We start from the raw sequence: 20664 nt of genomic DNA on the forward strand, positions 1-20664 counted from the left end.
AAGTGCTCCTTCTCCCTGGCTGATGTTCTCAAATCGTTCTTTGAATTGAGCATTATGTTAAAAAAAAATTTGAATGAGGAAGAAATTCAACTTACCTAAAATGTGCTAAAAAACACATTAACACTAAAATTAGCTGATGTTGATCATTCCAAGATTTTAGAGTAATTTCTTTTTCTTTTTTTAAAGTAATTTGCTTCTGTATGTTTAATCTGAAAATTTGCCTTACATTTTAATTTGGTCATTTGCGCCCGTTAGCATTCCTGAGTTAAATCCCAGATTCATGGCGCAGGTTAGGTTTCCATTTCTGAATGAAATCAATGCCAATTCAAGCCCATTGCAATAAAAATTCTGTTAACATATCATTCATCACAAAATTTTCTTACAAATGAGGCTTAAAACAAACACCGGGGCCTCGTCATCACATGCTTGCGGTTCCTTTGTCCACCTTAAACGTCACTACCCCAAAGTAAAATAGCGATCGCAGCAAACTTGTATCACACTTCTATACCATTTAATTCTGTGGGAGGCAGGTTCTGACTCACAGATCCAGAAAGTACCATCTTCTCAAATGTTACAACAGTCATATGAGCCTTTATAGAGGCAATCTAAAGAGGTTCTAAAACTAAAACAGACATTTATGCACCCATGGTAAAGGTGTCTAAAATATATTAAGCTTTTCTTACACTGAAAGCTTTATTCTCATGACATTTACTAGCTTGTAGCAACCAATGATGTCAGAATGCCCAATAACATCTGGCAGTAACATCAGCTTGGCCCTTTGACATGAAATAAAGCCAATAATGTAATCAATTACATTACTCATTGGCATTGTAACAAACAGGACAGCTTCTCTTGAAAATATAGTGTAGAATACTGGTAGTCTTCCCATTCACATTTTTAAGGAAACTCTCTCCTTAATGTTGGTAAGAGCCAATTTGAGAATTCTTTGTCATAAAAAATTTGAATATTTTTCATTTGTTTTGCTTATATGAATTTATTTCAGTACAAAGAAATATTTTATTAGTTATGGTGAAGTTGGTTTGGTAGGTAGACCTGCTAGAATCCAGGAACAGAATGTTTAATGTGACCTGCATGTGTCACACAATCATTACAATTTCAAACTATTTTTACTGCTAATGTAATAACAAGTTAGTAACTTATATTGGCAATATTTTATGTTATTGGCTCAGAAACATTTTTACATTACTGGTTGTTATTAATTATTGGTGGAAAAACATCATGCCCAGTTAACCACGGTGGAGGATCTGTGATGCCGTGGGCCCGTTTCTTTTCTGAAGGCCCTGGGAATCTTGGCACACTGAATGGTATCATGAACTCACTGAAACACAAAGATACTTTAAAACTGAAATCGGTTGTCACTCGGTTTTTAAACACAGGAAGGATTCAAAACATATGTTCGAATCTACATGAAAATGGTTCATCAGAAGTAAAAGCAACCATCTTCTATGGGAATCTCAACCCCTGTAGAAACCAGCAGGGTGAACTGAGGAGAACACAGGAGAGAACCCTGGAGTATGATCAGTCTAATCCAGGCGTGCCTGAGGGCTACTATCCTGCAACCTTTACATGCATCCCTTCTCCAACATACCTAAATCAGAGGAATGACTCATTACCAGGCCTCTGCAGAGTTGATCGACTGAACGCTTATGAGGGAATTCAGCAATTGGATTCAGATGGGTTGGAGGGATGCATTTAAAAGTTGCAGGACAGTAGCTCTTGAGGACTGGACATGGGTGCCCCGATCTAAAGCCTGTATGTTCCACTAACCTGGATTTTGCTGCTTTGCAGAACGTCTTTACCTCCAACTTTGCATTATGGACAAATACCAATTTCCAGGAAGAATTTAAGAAACTTACAATAAGCATGAAGCAAGAATGATTTTTGTCCTTTTGTAAACCAAGCCACCGGTAAAGCATCTGGCTCTGTGAAAATCACAATTACAGCACTTTATTATTCTTAAACGCTTAAGTGAAAAATAAAATAATAATAATAATAAAACAAAAACATGTACACACAATTCAGAACACAATTCTGTCTTCTGGAAGCAAAACAAAAAGCTTCCTTGCCAGTATCCTGGTTACTGTCCCGTCTTGTGGGTCAACTTGTTACGGTGGAAACAGAAACAAGCACAGTATAGTCAAAACTGATAAGCATCAGGCGCCAAAAATGGGTGAAATGATGCTTAATGCCAACAGAAAAACAGAGCGATGTTGCTGTCTGCAAAAAAATAAAAAATAAAATGAAAATAAAATAAAATAATAAAATCTACTTAAGAGAAAAACAAATGTTCATTTCATTTATATATATTTATTTGGCCAAAAAACTAATTTTGTTAAAAAATAAACATAAAAATACCAATCCACAAAAGCAACACCTATTTTTAAGCATAGCAATGGAGAACATATGAGGCTACCTTAAACACGGGGTGATAGCAAATATTTAAGGATACATGTACAGCAACATGTTTAAAAGACTGTACAAATTTACACTCCGTCTTAGTATACCTACATGAAAAATGGTGGATTATATCAGTCAGTTTAAAAGGATTTACCTCAAAACAACGCTTCAGGTATACTGAGAAGTTCAGTGGCTAAATCAGTGTTAATAACTTCTTATCTCAAAGTAATACAGAATATAGAAGGCAAAAACCTTTTTTTCCATCTTTGTTTGGTGTAACTTAACCGTCTTTGCATCACCCCTGTAGCTTTTAGATGCTCGCTGAGTCCTGCTTTCTAACATCAATGGATGGCTTTTTTTAAGTTGACTCATCTGCTTTACCTCTGTCACCCAGTGTAGCTGTCCTTCAGTTCAGGTGAGGCAGATTTATCGGTGTGATCACATCCTGATGCAGTCAGGATTGCTGTTTGCCCAGCTGGGCTCCGTCTCGCTGGCTTCTTGCGGATGAAGGGACAAACTTTGGGATGATGATGGGTAGAGTGTCTCTCCCTGAGCTCTCAGTGGTGCCAAAGCCATTCTCTACATGTGCCCCTTCCTCATCAACATCATCATCATCATCATCGTCGTCATCATCATCATCATCTTCGTCATCATCATCTGACATGTCATCCAGATCTGAAACCATCTTGAGGTCTGTCCTTGGCTCCAGTTTCTCTTTAGCTCCAGTGAGCGGCTGGTTGCCATGGATATGTGTCGCTTCGCCTGCTTCCTTGTCATCCCTCTGCTGCTCTTCCTCATCACTATCAGAGTCAATGGAAATGGGCTCAGAGAGGTCTAGAGGCATTTTCTGTGGTAAGGTGCTGCTGATTGTCTTGGTTTGGTCTCTGCTGACAGTACTTGGTTTGGAAACAGGCAGCGCTGTGTTTGTCCCTTCCTTGTTCCCCGCCGACTTGCCCTCTTGTAGCTGCTTAACTCCACCATTAGCAGCCATGAGTTGCCTGTGTCTCTGGAGAGCGTGTTCTGATACCCCCATACGTGTCCTGGAAGTCCGCTGTTTGCCGTGTCCACCTTCGTATGTGCCCTCCTTGTCAAACTCCAATTCGTGATCAAGTTTACTGAGGTCGTGCATGCTGAATCCCAGCAACACACTGGGCCGCTGGCTTTCACACTCCTGTATGCATTTTCTCCTTGTATTGACAAAGTGGCCGGAGATGTCAGATTTCCACAGCCAAAGGCTAGACGCCAGCTTGTCCATCTCTCGCTGGGTGGGATATGGCGCCCGATTGAAATATTGCGTCAGGAAAGCCTTCCTGGCCTCATACGGCTTGTTTTCCTGACCTTTGGGATCAAGAGCCAGAACTACAGGTTCGTCTGGATCTTCTTCAAAATCAGATGGACCATTTATATCCCGAGGGTGGGCCCTTTCTCCGGGAGGTCCCGGCCTCCTTCGCTTTGGTGCGCTGGTGTCAGAGCTGTCAAAAGTGGGCCGTTTGAGGGCGCTGCTCTGGGACTGGCTGACCCGAGAAGAATGAGTGACCCGGCTGTCCTGTCCATTCTGTGACTTCCCCACTCCTCGACAGTGTACCAAGTGGAGAGTAATGGTAGACGCAGTCATGTTACTTGTATAAACCCCTAAGCAGTGAATACACTTATAAGTCAGCTTCTTTTCTACAGGATGAACGGTCTGAATCACCTGGTGCCTCTCTCTCAGATGGTGGGCCAAGGAATCTGAGATTGGACCCTTGAGGATGGAAAAGCAGAGAGGACACAGAGTCTTTCCGACATCTCTCTTATAGGGCACAGACGCTTGTGGGGCAGACTTGATTGGAGGAACATCAGGGAGCCCTGATGGTGTTTTGGGTGGCTGCTGAGGCATCAACCTCTTGCCTGATAATAGAGAAGCAGACAGAGTTGATGAGATAGAGGAGGTACTGTTCTGAGCGTGGAATGCCACAGACTCTTCAGGGGCATCTCTCATGTTGTATGTAGTGACAATCAACTGAACATTTTTGGGGTTTCCCTGCTGCAAAGTGAGGTCAAAGGTCAGGGGAGAGTCTGTGCGAGGGCCGACCCTCTCCTCCGGATGCGACAGCCGCATGTGGGCAACCATCTTCTCCACGTCATTGAAGGTTGCCCGACAGTATGGGCAGGAGAGACCATGGATCAGCATGTGGTTTAACAGAGTGTCACTGGGGAGATAGCGGTTGCAGTACAGACACTTGCTGGTGAAGTTGTGAATCTTCATGATGTAGTTTGCCACGGCAGGCACCTTCTCCGCTTTGTGCTCTTTCTCAAAGTGAGAGCTGTAGACGTTCTCTGGGAACAGCTCGTTGCAGATGGTACAGATTTTCCACTTCTGGGTGTAGGATGTGCCGAGAACAGAGGAGCCACCTTTCTTTGCTGTGACAGAGGCTACCGTGGTGGCAGCTGCCTGAACACGCGAACCCAGAGAGTTGGATTTGAGTGAGGAAGAAGCACCGGCCACCAGCGGGCTCCGCAGGTTACTAGCAGAGATGAGCTGCTTTGCTGCATGTGACTGCAGCGGCACAGATACCTGGGCATTCCCTGGCAGGGTTGCCCTGACTTGGTGGTTACCCAGAGAGAACGGCTGAGTGCTCCCAGCCTTTAACCCTAGAGGATCGTGTTTTAATCCAGCTAGAAAACTATGGGAGTTAAAGCCAGCCTTTGATGCAGCTGCAGCAGCAGCAGCAGCAGCGGCAGCAGCTCGACTCAGCTGCTGTGAAGCAGGAGACCTTGGAGTGGCCATCACTGCTCCCTTTGGGCCCATCCCGATAATGGTCTTGTCTCCTTGAGCTTTGGGAGGGAACATAACAATTGGTTTGGGTCGGGGGACGATCACACTGGTGTGGCCAATCATGGCAGTGACCTGATAGCCAATCCTCTCATGGTCCTCGATGACGTGCTGGACCAGCGCCTCATAGGTCCGGGGAACAAAGAGACACTTCTTGCAGTGGATTTGGTTGCTGTTAACACTGTGTGTGTTATTACTCTCTGCCGTGCCGCCATTGTGACTGTTTGCTTTCTCTCCTGGTTTTACGATGTAAGGATGGGCCACTTGTTGAAAGTGTTCCCGGTAGATGTGCTTTCGCACAACATTGTATAAAGGGTCCCTGTAGGTGCACTTCTTGCAGTAGTAAACCGCCTGTTCCACATTGTCCCCTGTCCTCTTCAGGAAACTGTCCTTCATCATGATCCCACCAGCTCCCGCCCCCATGCCACCGGGCCCCTGCCGCACGCTGTTATTAGGAATGTGGAAGAGTTTAATGTGTGTTTCCAGAGTCTTTTTGTTGCCGTTGAAAGTGCAGTAGGGGCAGTTGAGCAGAATGTTGTTCTCGAAGTCCTCGCTGTGGACGTTGCGGAAGTGGCTCTTGTATGCTGAGAAATACTTGGATGAAAATAAGCAGCCAGAGCAGCAGAAAGGCTTTGATCTGTAGTCCTGGAGACACAGATGAGAAAAAAACAAGTTACTCTAACAGAGAAAATAGAAAATAACAGCATAACCCCAATGTACAGCAAAACATCTGTTCCATCTGCATGTTTCACCCACCTGGACTTTGGTATGGGATGGTTCCCACATGCACACATCTTCCCAGGTTGTGTGCTTAATATACACCTCAGGGGGGTTAAAATCTTTAAAGTCCTAACGAATAAGAGACAGAATAATACATGATCATGGTAGCTTTGCACAATACATTGAATCACAATAGTTATCATCCATCAACGTGTGCCATATCACTGCTTGGGTGCAACGATTGGTTGGATATAATATTTCTAGTGTTCTGCATATCTAGAATACGTTTGGGTCAGATGAATGGACTCCATCTTCCCTTAACCCCCCAACACCAGGAGTATTTCTGTAGTGGCTGAGTTGTTGTATGCTCAACAAATAAAAGTGTTTTGAAAATGAGGATTAATCATAACTGATCAAATTATTGCAGTTTTCATCAAAAAAAAAAAAAAAAAAAAAAGAATAAAAGGCAATTAAATATTTTCTTGACATCGTTAAGGTCTGGATCCCAGCGTCAAGGCAGCAGCATCAGAACCAGGGAGTTAAAAAAGCTCAACAAGCTAATAAAGTACTTTTGAATTGAATTACAAGCATGGGATCAGAAATGAGGAAACAAGGACAGTGACTGTTGAAAATAATTCATAACAGGATTTATTACAATAACACATTATGCAAAGTTTTCAGTCACAATATTCATTTTACATTTCCCTATACTTTACACAGTTTGCCATTCTTTAGAAGTACATGTTACCGCACTTTATTAATATAGAAAATAGCTTGTCAGTTTTTACTGTTTAAATGAATTTTTAGTGTTGATTTAAAGATTCATTTAATTGTCAATTGTAACTGCCATGTTTGAGCGAGTGAAAAGAATGGCTACAGTCTGACCAACATTAGGAGCAGTGAGCATGTGCAGTGCCTCGCAGCTGTACGTACTGTAATGGTTTCAGCTGCCAACGCTTTAACAGAATAATGAAGTAAAAGGAAAATGATACGTGGTTTTCGAATCCTTTTACAAATGAAATCCCTTTACAAATAATAATCTGCCTAATATTCTATTTCTGATTCAATACTTTATAGAACTTTTGGTGCAAGTTTTTACACACCTACGTACTTCTTAACTTCATAAATTAGCAAGAGATCAGTCCAGATTAATCAAGGTACCAACAGCAAACACTGATTTTCAAGTCTTGCCACAGATTCTCAGTATTTCACTCTGGACTATTCTAACACATGAATCTGCTTAGATCTGAATCGGCCCATCATGGTTCTGGTTGTACATTTAAGGTTACCCTCCTGCTGGAAGATGAACCTCCACCCCAGTCTCAAGTTATTTGCAGCCTCTTAAAAGGTTTTTCTTACTGGGATTGCCCTTTATTTACCTCCATTTTCCCCATCAACTCCAACCAAAAGTCTGAAAAAGTCTCTACAACTGTATTTTGCTCCAGTTTTTCCATCTATGTTGTTATTCTGCAACAAACCTCTGAGGCCTTTAAAGAACAGCTTGATAGTACGCATGGTTGGACTGTATTTATTAATTGACTTGTGAAGGCAGTCGGTTGCAGTGGGTTTTATTTAGTGCTATCAGAGCATCAGGGCCTAAATAGAAATGGCTGCCACTCTTTTTAGAGTTATTTTTGGAGATATTGAAAACCATGTATTATTTCCCTTCCACTTCACTATAATTTGAGCTCGTCAGGTTTACAGTCCAGTTTTTTAGTTAATATGACCAAATGAAAACAAAAACATAATAACATATAGTTCCTCCAACTTAAACGAAATCTAAAGCTGACGAAGAATAATCTAAGACTTCTGCTTTCAAATGCAAACAGCATCATTTTTTCACATATCAAGCGAAACATAATGACAATGGGAATACACAGTCATCTTGGGTAATCACAATCCAGCATGTGCTAAACTTCAGGAGGCTGGTTTATAGATTTAAATGAGACGACATCATCTTAATTCCTGCTGCAGTGCCAGGAGCTCTGCAGCAGAAGCTTTACTTAATGCATAGAAATCTCAACTCTTGAAGTCTCCACTGCTACAATGAATAACACTCTAAATACCATGTTATGAATGCTAGTCCAAAAAGGACCACTGCAATCATCTTTAGATGTAGCCCAGAAAGAAAAAGCAACCCATCACAGTAAAAGCCTTTACTCCTAGCATGATCACCTGTAGGTGATCTCTGCAGAACTCCAGGCCAATGTCTCCCAGGACCTTCTTGACATTTTTCCTGGCTTTCCGTAGACTGGTGAGGTTATTGACTGGGAGCTGGAACATTCTGCCTGTATGAACAGAGGGACAAAACACAAACACGTCATTATTAAATGTACGGTTCAATCTAGTCTGATGTAACAAGTGAATTTGGATCAGGCAAAGTTCCCATGAAACTTCCTCTTTCATGTGCAACATTTACCAACACATTTGATAACCGTTTAGCAATCGGATGTTTGCTGTGTTTGACTAAACCAGACACTTTTTAAATCTCCATGTCAACCAGGAGGATTTGGAATAAAATGGACCAATTACAAAGAAGAAGCAAGAAGGGAAGCCGACCAATAAAAAAAAAAAAAAAAAAGAAATCGTTGAATTAAGATGCTCCAGGTGTTTTTAGGACATGAGTCAAATTTTCAGTCCTAACCTCTTACACACAATCTGTTGTAAATGCGCTATGCCCTGCCTATGGTGGCACCAGAAACATTAAATAACAGCATGAGCAGGGTACACTATAGCATCAGTTACCATGGTGACCAACCACTGCGAGAAGTGACCCTGCTTTGTGATGCTGAAAATCCTAAACCAGCATCCTGGACTTTACGTGTATCTTGTGAATTAGATCACAAGGAACTGCAAGAGTTCAGGCTAACAACCAGTCAGGATGCATGGAGGTCTGGCAGATAATGGACACGAGTCGTCTTTTTTCCCACACAACGCCTCAGCTTGTTGGGTTTATGAGGCAAACTTGCTTTGAAGCTGGGGTCTGCACACTTTCCAGTCTATTCCAGTTCCATGTACTCATCACAAAGCTATTAGTTTGTTTTAACCTTGACTTTCATGACTGCATCCTTTAGACAAGTCCTATAGAAAGAGTCGTGAAGATGTTGTAATAGATGTGACCAACAAATCCGATCTTTATGAATTTATGGTTTCATTAATTAAATGCAACTCAGAACAACCAATGTCCTGTTTGTTTCTCACACATGTGAGACTGTAGTGTTCAGAAGCTCTGAACCTTCCCTCTTAAACCAGATGTTCTTTCACTCTGGTGCCATGGTTTGTGGGATTAATCGCAAACGGGTTTTTTCTCTAAACATTTGTTCAGAGGTATTTTCAGATTAATTCTTTTGCCAGACAGTTTTTACAGATATTTCATTATTATGTCACTCCCCACTCACTCAGTTATTAAGGCTGGTAAATCTGAGTGTTTTGCCAACAAAAAGACAATTTAACTAAAAATAAAATAAAATAACAAAATTAGACATTCTGCTGCTTGCGACCAGTTCTAAATGTACAACCCATTTAAAGTTTTTTGATAAATAAAAGAAAATAACCAGAAATTGCAGTTTGACAGACATAGAATAGGTCTGTAAGCAGAAGATTTGGCATGCAGCAGTTGGATGAACTGCAGGATGATGCATCTCATCTGGATCGTCACCTTCATCTACTACTTCATCAACATGTGGCAGAGAAAAGGTTTAATGCTTATTTTGTCCAATTTCTTCATTTTTCAGATTCTACGTCAGACAGAAGCATGCAAAGTGTAGAAAGTGAAAGACTGATTGTGACAGAAATAAAATATCATCCTGTGTACAAACCCAAACCTCTGAAATATTCGGAGGACCACGCTGAACGTTACACTAATCTTTTGATTATTTAGATTCAAGATTTAGATTAAAGATGATTATTATTTAGCTCCTTCTAAGCAAAATTATAGAAATGAGGAAAGACTCAGGACTTCTGAGCACTACTGAAGTACAGATGCCATCATATTTAGTGGCAGCCTTAATAAAGACACATAAAAAGCTTTAAAGTTATGTTTTATTGCAGTAGTATAATCTCACACTAAACATTTTTGTAAAAAGCAAAACGTTTACTGTATTTTTTTTAGCTGGTTGGTAAATAAACATAAAGTATCATTGGTTAGGAACTAATTGTTTAAACATAATCACCAGTGGCACAATTCATGCTACCTCACACAATCCTTTTGAAATAAAAGTAACTTAAGCATTTTTTTTACTAGGTTCAGAGTTAATGGGAACTTTTAATTAGCAATCCATGATTTTCTGTGTCTCTGGGGTATAAATATGATGTGACACATGCCTATTCCTAATACCCACTGGCTGCTAGGCTGAATCAGAACCCATCTTGCCACAACCGACATGGAGCAGGAGGGTAAGGAGGAGGGAAAAACAAAAACGCCGAAGCTCACTGTTCGGGAACTGCAGCAAGGAGTGACATCTTTGGGTCACCAAGTCAACCATTATACACCATCTACATCCTAATGGTGGGCAATAAAACAAGGAATGGAAAACAACAATATCAATGACAAAGATGGGCTTTAAATTCAGTAAGTCAGACGGTACATGAGGCCTATCAGACAGGTTAAGTGAACACCATTTCTCATGAAGTGTTTTTACAAGACAGAGAAGAGATTGGAACATGTGAATTTGATTTTCATTATTTTATGCTTGTACTGGAATATACTGGCCCTCTTAAGCAGTGATGCTAGTTGGGTTTGTAGGTCAATATATTACTAGGTATTTTATCTTCATTTCTTTACCTTATAACCTCTTATCCCTAATGCCCCTCAATGTTTAAGGGAATTGTGTTTAGTTCCCGGCCAGTTTTCAAAATAAATATCATTAGTTATTAATAATGTTTCTTTTAATTTGTTCTTGCAGTTTGTATTGAAATAGATGCCATCTTCGATGTTGGATTGTTAATTTGAAACTACATCATGAAAAATACAAAAATCGTTCAATACAGAAAAAATACCCGGGATTATTTTTGGTCAATATCACCCAGTTCTACTACATACCAACCAGTGCCCTGAGATGGTCTTTTCTGTCCTACCATTACCAATGTAAACATGTGGAGTTCGCAAAACTTTACTAGGACTTTGAGTAGACCCGTTCGCTTTGGTCAGAAACAAACACTCCAGGTGGGTTTGGTGTGAAACAAAGGATGAATGTGCCCACTGGTAATCATGGTGAGGATCTGTGATGAAGTGGGCCCGTTTCTCTTCCAAAGGCTCAGGAAAATTTGTTTGAGTGCAGCCAGGCGGTTTAAAAAAAAATGTTGTGGCCTCTGACAGTACAATGAAAAGCTGTAAATCGATAATCTAAAACTACGGGTGCACCGTTTGATCAGCCAGCCAATTGATTTACCCAGATTTCCTTAATTTTGGGTGATTGGCTGAGACTTGCACGTGAAACCGATCTTATCCACCGATCTTATCTAGCTCCGCAAAGGTCTTATTCACTGTCCCTTTTTGCTCTGCTGTGAGAGAGGGCTGACTGACAGACCCGGCCACCAGGTCACGTCTACACTAGAGGGTGACACGGGAGTGGATTTTCTCTCCTGTCCCATCCCGCTCCCACAGAAAAATGTCTTGTCTCATCCCAATCCCAGGCCAGCATAACAAAAAAAATCCTGTCCCGTCCCACTCCTGGTAAATTGACTCCCACTCCCATCCCGCTCCCGTTTAGAACGACTCCCACTCCTGTGCCACTCCCATTTTGTTTTCTTCATTTAGTCTTTTGGCAATTTGTTTCTTTGAAGGACCAGTTAGGTCCCTGTTTTTAGTTGTAGTAAAGGCCAGTTAAAGTAAAAAGAATAATGATGAAGAAATAATAAAATATCAAACAAGGAAACAGACCATGCCTATCTTAGTTGAATAAACAAAATGTACCTAGTTGTATTTTACTCATTTATTAAGTGATTGTTTCCTTTGAACAATGATATCACTTTTATGTTTCAAGTTGCTGAAACGAAAGAAAAATGCACCTAGTAAGAGAACAGTACTTGTTGAACAAAAGGCCAAAAAGGCATTACCTTCATCATTTAGAAACTGTACCTCAATGGTTCACAGCCCTGGTCCTCAGGGACCCCTTCCCTGCAAGTTTTAGATGTTTGTCTGCTCCAGAACACCTGATTTAAATTCTGACATGACCTCCTATACAGGCATCAAGAATGGAGGGTCAAACTGGACAAATTTAATACAATAAAATCATCATTAAATAAATAAATGTTGTGAATGTCCCATAAGTGAAGTAAATGTAACATGAAAGAAATGTAACATTAAATGTGCCATTAAGATAAAGGTACCATTTATTTATTTAATACATTATTAGAAACAATAAATGTACCATTATATCATGAAATGGACTATTATGTAATTAAATGTGCCACTGAATAATTAAGTATAATTTTAAAGACGACATGACGTAATTAGTGGTACACTTAATATTTAATGATGTATTAAATAAATTGTACATTTAATGGTACATTCAATTTTTTTCTATTTCACAACTTATTTAATATCTTCCATTGATGAAGCCTTTCTATACGGAGCCCTCGAGGGGACATGGGGGGATTTTTTTCTTTTTTGTGTCCCCACACAATAGTCTTTGCGTTATTTCGCAATACTTTGTGGGATAGTTTCCAAACCAGATAAGTGCAAAAATGAAACAAACACCACACCCGTTTTGAGATTTATTGAGTTTTATTTTGAAATCAGCCTTAAATAAAATTATCTTCAATCAGACTAAAAGACAGTTTTTATCCACAAGCTGTCAAACAAACTACTGAACAATAATACTGCACGAAAACCACATCTGTGACACTTTGTTTGCTTATTACTGCTGCATGATGTGTACTTTTTTTTTGTACGCCATTAGTGTTTTTGTTTTTATCGTGATTTGAACGGTTCTTCTTATCCTAAGCATTTCATCGCATTGTTGACTGCGTGTTAACCTGCATATGACAAATAAACCATATCAATGACATATCAGTGCTGTTTGTTTTATGAGCAGTTTGTCATCTGTGCTGCTGTTCCAAAATGCCGAACGCAAAAGTATTGCGTGGAGACGCAAAATAAATACATTTCCCCATGTCCCCTCACGGGCTTCCGTACCTTACCTCTTAAATCTTTAGTGCACATGCAGCAATTTTGTTGGTCAGATGAGACTTGACACATGATGGTACTTTTGGTTTGATGAATGAAGAGATGCAGGGTTGATTTAATCCAGAAGTTGGCAAACAAGTGTCCCTTAATCACTGGTGAACTTGATTACGTTTTACAAGCAGCATACTGCGTGTTAACACCGCTACATTCAACTCTCCTGAAGTTCGGTAATATTTGCGACTTTCCTGTCAGCTCTATGAGTTTAATAGATAAGTCCTTACTTCTGACTTTACGTTGCAAATCCAATTTTACCACGTCCACTTCACCTGCGTTTGCTCCCTCCATCCTGAACGCAGGTGGAAAACATCGATCAGAAGCACTGTTGGCTTGTGGGTCGTGTAGTTCGTTTGATTTGCATTATAGTTCAGGCTTCTTGGAAAAAAACTACACAATGGCGGCGTCGATTCAAGTTTTTTTTTCTTAGTTTATAACAAAGTCTCAGTTTTACATTTCCAAAGACAATTGTTCCTAGTTTGTTTTCCCTCCTATTGGTTAGCTCCTGCTCCCGTCTGCTCCCGTTCATTTTTTATCTTGTACCGTCCCAATCACGGGATCTTTACTGATGCTGTCTCCCGTCCCGCGGGATTCCAGTGGGAATCCCGTGACCCGTGGGACTCCCGAAAAAATGTCAGCCTCTAGTCTACACACGTGCGGTTCACAACTGTTGACAACAAAAGATTGAAATATTGAAGGTTATGATACCCGACAGTGTCAGTTATAAAAGTTTATCAGCATCAGCCAAAATTCCAATTGGCAGGTAAGGCTTTTTAAAGACCATTAATTGATGATTGGCCAGAAACAGCCAATCGGTGCACCCCTATCTAAAACTATAGCCAAATCATCGTTCTTCAACAGCCGTATGAGAAGATGTAGTGTTGCCATGGCAATGGAGGTTGTACAAAGAATTGACACCAGTGGTACAAACATTTTTTCCTCAACATAATATTTTCTACTGAATAAAAGCATATTGAAAGTTGGATGTTTCTCAATCTTCAGTATGAGATTATGATGCTAAAATAAACCATTTGCTTTAAGGCTTTTAACACATCTTTACCAGAGATGCCAACGAATGTGTTCACACCTATTTATAGAGTAAAATGAAACAGAACTGAATAGTGGCATAAAGTCATGCAGTCACAATTAAAAACTCACCAAGACTTATTTATCGCCAGCTTCACACAGACAAGACTTCTACACTGACTGATCAAACTTACTTCTCTTATTACCACACAATATCCTCTGTCAAACCGCCTGGTGTGAGAACTTTATTGCATTAAAACTGTTTTACCAAAGACATAAAACAATATTCTGTTGTACTAAGGTGATAAACCACCTGTTTTAAGACATGAACTGTACTGTCATGTTACCAGGAGTGGCTTCTGTGATCAGAAATATCCCAAACATTTAATCTGATATTCTTTCAGCTACTGTCCAGCAAGCTCCTCAGTAAAGTCAACAATAGATACACTAGAACATTAACATGTCAAACTAGTGGTTTAATCATTTCCTGTGCGTAGGCGTGGCCTCCAGTACCACACTGGTTTCTGCTGATCCGTGTGTCCCCTAGATCGGGACCACTGTTGACACAGTGAAAGACGACCATTATCTCTACACACCAATCCAGTCATTTAGCAGCCGTATCCATCATTTCTAACAAGCTACCAACCAAATACAGGAATCTCCCAGACAAACCTTTGCCATTGTGGCCCGTGTCATTTGAGTGTTATGTGATGCATGTGTGAACTGAATCCCCTGATATGGTCCACACTGACAGGCTGGCTGGACTCCTCCAGACGCAAGTAGAAATCAGGAAGCTGAACACAGAGGAAAAAGCTGTCACTTTATCCTTTAAACAAAATCTAAGTATCTGCTGCAGGTGAAGTCTGATTAGGAGGTCATTTGGATATGTAAGTGAAAGTAAGGGTCAACTAAAGGGAATAAAAGCATGGCGAAGACTTTTCACAGTTAGTAATGCTAACTGTGTCAACGTGCTAGCGGAGTTTAATATGGCTGCACAATATTAGCCAATACTGCAATAGTTAGATCAGTAGCGATAAATGACGATTTTCTTCCTTCCTCTCCTTTTAATCTGTGCTTCCATCAGTTTGTGACTTTCAGCATCTGCTGCTGTGAGACTGTCCAACTGGCTAAATATTACATTAGCATGAAAAATTATAGTTCGTTACACTCGAAATATATTGGCTGACAATTATTGCACTCCAAACGGTCCTTTGAGACATTAATACACACTGATACAGCGATGACGATATATTGTGGGGTTTTAGTTTTAAACGGCAGTACAAAAGGCTGAAAACGGTTCAATATGTCACCTCTGTTATGATTTTATCTGCATTGACAAAGTGAATTTGTTTTTCAGTACAGAGCTCCGTAACGCTCTATTCTCTCACGCACAGCGCCATATCAGCTCTGGTCCCAATTATTCAGTCATGGAACATTTGGGTTTAAAGGCGTCTTCATTTTACAAACATGTTTCTACTGACTGGAAGTAATGTTAACTTTTTAGAGGGGCCAAGCCAAAGTCCTGACTTCGATCTAATAAAGGATCTGTGGAGGCAGCTAAAGATTAGGGTGATGGCAATGAGGCCTTCCAACCTCAAAGACTCATCTTCAAAGATATTTCAGCAAAATACCAGTAGAAAGATGTGAAAGATTGTTCAGCAATAGAAGGGTTTGAAATACCGATAATAATCATTACTGAGAAGAGTATAAATCACTTAGACATTGAATTTGTTTTATAGAATGTAAACAAATACAGATCCTCCTTTACGTAGTTTATTATCTGCTGAGAGGTCTCCTTTCCTCCTAGAAGCAACGTGAAAACTCCGACATTGTTTTCTTGTCAATAACACATACTCCTAGTACCGCCTGGTGTCTGTCATTCACTACAAACCTGGCACACGTGTACGGAGTGATCCAGTAGTGTCTGGACTGACCCTATTATGTGCAGACAGGGCTAGATAGAGGTCTGAACACCCTCACGCTGCACTGAGGACAGTTTTCTTCAGACCAGCTTTAGAAGATGGGAACCTTGTTTCTACTTTGGTTTGGCGGTCCGAAGGCAGCCTGTCCTGGGACGCATTAAAGGTTCCTCTCTGATTTTGTGTCTGTTAAACTACACAGGTGAGCTTATAAAAGGTTTGTAGCTGAACTAACTACAGAAAGATGCAACTGAGATGAATGTCTGGCTTATTGATGGCCAGATAACATGCTGATCAGGTTATTGGTGACGTTACAGAAATGTCCCAACGACGTCCATGCATCAGAAGGCTCCTGTAAAACTAATGATGTAACAATCTAACACACAACAGTGAATCAAAGCATTTCCCTCCTAAATATCAAGTTGAGCCAGCCAACCTGCTCATTATTATTATTATCGCATCTTCCAGAAATAACCAAATAGCTTGTAATGTACTATACTTTTATGTTTTACAGTGTGCAACAAAGGAAAAAAATACAGCGAGCTATTATCTGCTTTGATCAGGAGTAATGGCGAATGGTAATTTTCTTTTTTATTTGTGTTTTCTTTTATAGAGGCCTCTGTCCCATAACCTGGACCATTAACCTTGAGCCGTTTTTGTGAAAATCCACAAAGAAATCTGCTACAGTCAGTATCAGCAGGTCAAAGCTCTATCTGATGAGTCTCTACTTTCAACTTGAGTTAACTACTTTTAGCGGTCACACTAGAAAAGACCAACAACATCCTATTTATAACAACTACTAATATCGCATTCAGAGTCATCATGTTTTTTTTAGTTCACTTGTCCAGCCATTAGGTTTCTGATCAAATGTTTTTGTGTGCAAGGGTCAAAGGTCACTAGTTCACAATGACAAATCAACATGATGCCAAACAACTGCAGTGAACACATCAGCTCGTTTCGTCTTCTGCAGAGAAAGGGAGGTGAGGGACCCACCGTGGTCCCTCTAACGTCCTCTCTGCCTCCTGGATTACTGTCCTTCAACAAAACATATACAGGCATTGGACATGCAAGACACAGAACTCTACCCACTTCCCCATCTGGCCTTTTTTTTATCCTTCATCCCTCCCTTAGATGTTAGATGGCGCTGCAGAGGACTCCCATTATGTAAGCCTCCCAATACTCTACTCTGCCTGGCCCCTTTTCCTCCCTTCCTCGCAATGCCATCACAGAATGGCGCCTCCTATTGAGTAAGCAGCAGCCCCTACAATATGTCTGCAGTAGAGGGGGGAGGGGAGGGAGAGATGTTGGATGGGAGGAAGAGGAGGGACAGAAGGAGTGAGAGGGAGAGACTGGGAAAGGGGGGAGGGTGAGTGTGAGAGAGGATGAAGAAGAGGAGGAGGAGTAAGTGGGCCAGTGTGGAAGGATTGCAAGGGGAGAGATGAGAGGAAAAGGGGAGGGAGGGGGAACGGGTGAGGCAGGGAGGTCAGGCTGACTTGCGGAAAGGAAAGAGAGGGTGGAGTAACAGAAAATGGAAATGGGTGAGAAATGGAAGGGGCAATAGATGAGGGGAAGGGGGGCAATGAGAGGATGAGTTGGAGAGAAGGGAGGAAGAAAGAGAAGGAAGAGGACAGGGAGGAAACACAAGAGGAGACTGCTGGACAAAAAAAAAAAAAAACAGGCTTCCCGTTCTGCAGAGGAGCTACAAGGAAAGAAACAGAGCCCTTCAATGCATTAAACAACCAGGATGTGATCACCAGATATATCATGTTTACACTTTCTCAATGTCTAAATGCTTAATTAGGGAAGGGAGAAGCACTTCTCATAAGATCCTCTGAAATATGAGATTGTGTTTTACCACATGACTGCACACCTGTCTGATGAATTCTGATAAAGGTGTAGGTTTGTTATCTGGGTTCATGTTAAAACAGCGACCATGCTCCCCCATCAAACACCTGGAGTGAGAACAGCCCTGATGTCACCTGGCTGAACTCTGATCACATGTGGGGGGGGCAAACAGGCATCACAACATTATAATCAATATTAGATGGAGTGTTTGAAATAAAACACTGTTTACACCAATCCAGCCACAGTCCTTTTAGTCTTATTTGTTAGAAAAACAAACATCTGGAAAGAGCGAGAGGGGCAGTTTTGGCAGGGAGCTGCTGCAGCTGACAAAGAATAGGGGCACACCGCGCTCAGCTAGCATGCTAAGCTAGCTCCTAACAACATGAGCTGTTTAAAACTAATTGTTCTCCACCATCAATGTTTTGCTACAACCATGTCTAACCTGTTACAAACCAGATCTGTGAGTTATGATGAGCCTCCCTACACGGAGAACCAGGCTCCCACCGAAACCCTTCACATCACATGCCCGCAGGTAGGGCACGGTTAACGGCCAGCTATCTGAGGGTGCTCCCCCGGCATTATGACACCCAGGTTTACCTGCTTTCACATCCAGAACTCCCGTCTGAGCGAACCGTGCCGCCTCGGACTGACTGAGGCCGTGTCTTCACACCTCACTTGCGCAGCGCAATTCTCCCAGGTGCCTCAGGAGGAACACCGGCCGTCGCTCTACCTCCCAAGCCCGACGGTCCCTTCCCAACAGCGGTTATCCTCTCCCCTCTGTTCAGAGAGCGGAAACGGAGAGCGCTCCGAGCTTCACCGGACAACTAATAGGGCCGTTCCCCGGAGCGCAGAGGACGGACACATGTCAGCTACTTTACTCCTGAAATCGAAATCCCCCTTCAACTGTACCTATACTTACACGGTAGTTAGAAATGCTTTGCCCATTATCTTCTGACAGACAATACACAGGCAGCCCGCAAACTGCCCAATCCAAAATGGCGCAAATAAAAGAAGCGGAAGTGACATCTGCCTTATTAGCATAAACTATCTCATTGTAAGGTCCTCCCAAGCTCATCTCATTAAAACTCCTGATTGGTTTGTCAATCAGTTTGCTTAATTAAACAAAAGTCCGCTAAAAACCACCCCCCGTCTTTCCTCCATGGCTGTTTTTTTGCGTTTGTTCTGGACTCATTGGGGTAAACAACCGGTGCAGCAGTTACCTGAACTCTCCGACAGCGGGCGTCCTTCTATGTATACCCGACTCCCCTCCCTGCACATAGGTCGAAGCTGGAACAACACTAGATGGCGCTGTAGTTGCTCTAACTAACTTCCCAATTAGTGGAGGCTGGGACTACTTTCTGTACCTCTGGTTGATGATGATAAAACGCTTTACTGTGGAGGGCCACAATTCAACAAAGACGTATGCTGACAAATATTTCTGTGACCTTTTAAATAAAATTAGAAATGCATACATGAAATACATCTAGAACAATTTCAATGTTTCAATAATTGATTAAATACATAATCCGTCAGCCCTCCTCATCAAAGTCAGAGGACGCAGCTAATACTTTAGGTTAACTGATCAAACGTTAGGGTTTGACAAGTTACCTTGTCATTATGGATTTTACCATAGAAAATGTGAAATAATTAAATACCGAAATAAAAACGAGGTTTAATTAATTGTTAATAGTTATTTATGTATTTTCTTAATTCATATATTCACATAAGGACATTTTATTTAATCAGTGCATTTATTAGTTTTGTTTAAACAATTACATTTTTTTTTTTTTTTTTTTGACAAATTTGCTCAAATGATTATCGACAAGTTAATGAATGGACAGGATGGATGCATGAGAGAGTAGATGGATGAATGATGGATGGACAAATTGATGAGTGTAAAATTGGATTAATGAATAGGCAGATGGATTTTGATGATTGTGTCTTCCAGATAATAAATACCCAAAGTGCAGTGTATCATAAAATTTGATTACATAAGATCAATAAATAAAAGTATATTGTTAGCAGAAATGTCCAGCTCCTAATGGTTGGGTCTCCTTTTAATGCGGCGTGGCATGGAGGTGATCAACCTGTGACATTGTTGAGGTATAATGGAAGCCTTGGTTGCTTTGATAGCGACCTTCAGGTCATCTGCATTGTTGGGTCTGGCGTCTCTCATCTTCCTCTTGAGAATATTCCATAGGACACAGTACGGTTCAGGTCAGGCCAGTTTGCTGGCCTATCAAGCACAGTAACAACGGTCACTGAACCGGCTATTGGTACCTTTGGCTATGTGGGCTGGTACAACCCCAATTCCATTAAAGTTGGGACATTATGTAAAACGTAAATAAAAAAATATTACAATGAGTTGGTAATTATGTTTTACCTATATGCAATTGAATACACTACAAAGTCAAGATATTTAATTTTCAAACTGATAAACGTTTTTGCAAATATTCACTCATTTTGCATTTGATGATTTTAAAACATTCCAAAAATGCTGGAACAGGAGCATGTTTACCAATGTGTTACATCACGTTGGTACAAACTTAATAACACTCAATAAGCGTTTGGGAACTGAGGACACTAATTGTTGAATCTTTGTAGGTGAAATTCTTTCCCATTCTTGCTTGATGTACATCAGTTGTTCAACAGTCCAGGGTCTATGTTGTTGTATTCTGCACTTCATAATGCTCCACACATTTTAAATGGGAGGCAGGTCTGGACTGCAGGTAGACCAGTCT

At 41.0% G+C, this 20664-nt stretch overlaps 1 protein-coding gene across 2 annotated transcripts; it reads right to left on the reverse strand.

Moving 5' to 3' along the window:
* Window positions 1–1952: 1952 nt before the first annotated feature.
* On the reverse strand, window positions 1953–19045 carry adnpb (activity-dependent neuroprotector homeobox b). 2 transcript variants are annotated; one of them, XM_047372247.1, is made up of 4 exons: window positions 18843–19045; window positions 8126–8238; window positions 5987–6079; window positions 1953–5875 (listed from the first exon to the last, which is right to left on the reverse strand). In XM_047372247.1, exons 2-4 carry the CDS (start codon window positions 8231–8233, stop codon window positions 2873–2875), a joined length of 3204 nt encoding a protein of 1067 aa, XP_047228203.1. In that variant the 5' UTR covers window positions 8234–8238; window positions 18843–19045; the 3' UTR covers window positions 1953–2872. The 2 variants fall into 2 exon arrangements, with proteins under 2 accessions (XP_047228203.1, XP_047228196.1); XM_047372240.1 differs by having other exon boundaries at window positions 18521–19044.
* Between the last annotated feature and the right edge of the window lie 1619 nt (window positions 19046–20664).

This window comes from Girardinichthys multiradiatus, chromosome 1 (assembly GCF_021462225.1).
Source record: "Girardinichthys multiradiatus isolate DD_20200921_A chromosome 1, DD_fGirMul_XY1, whole genome shotgun sequence".
Taxonomy (NCBI): domain Eukaryota; kingdom Metazoa; phylum Chordata; class Actinopteri; order Cyprinodontiformes; family Goodeidae; genus Girardinichthys; species Girardinichthys multiradiatus.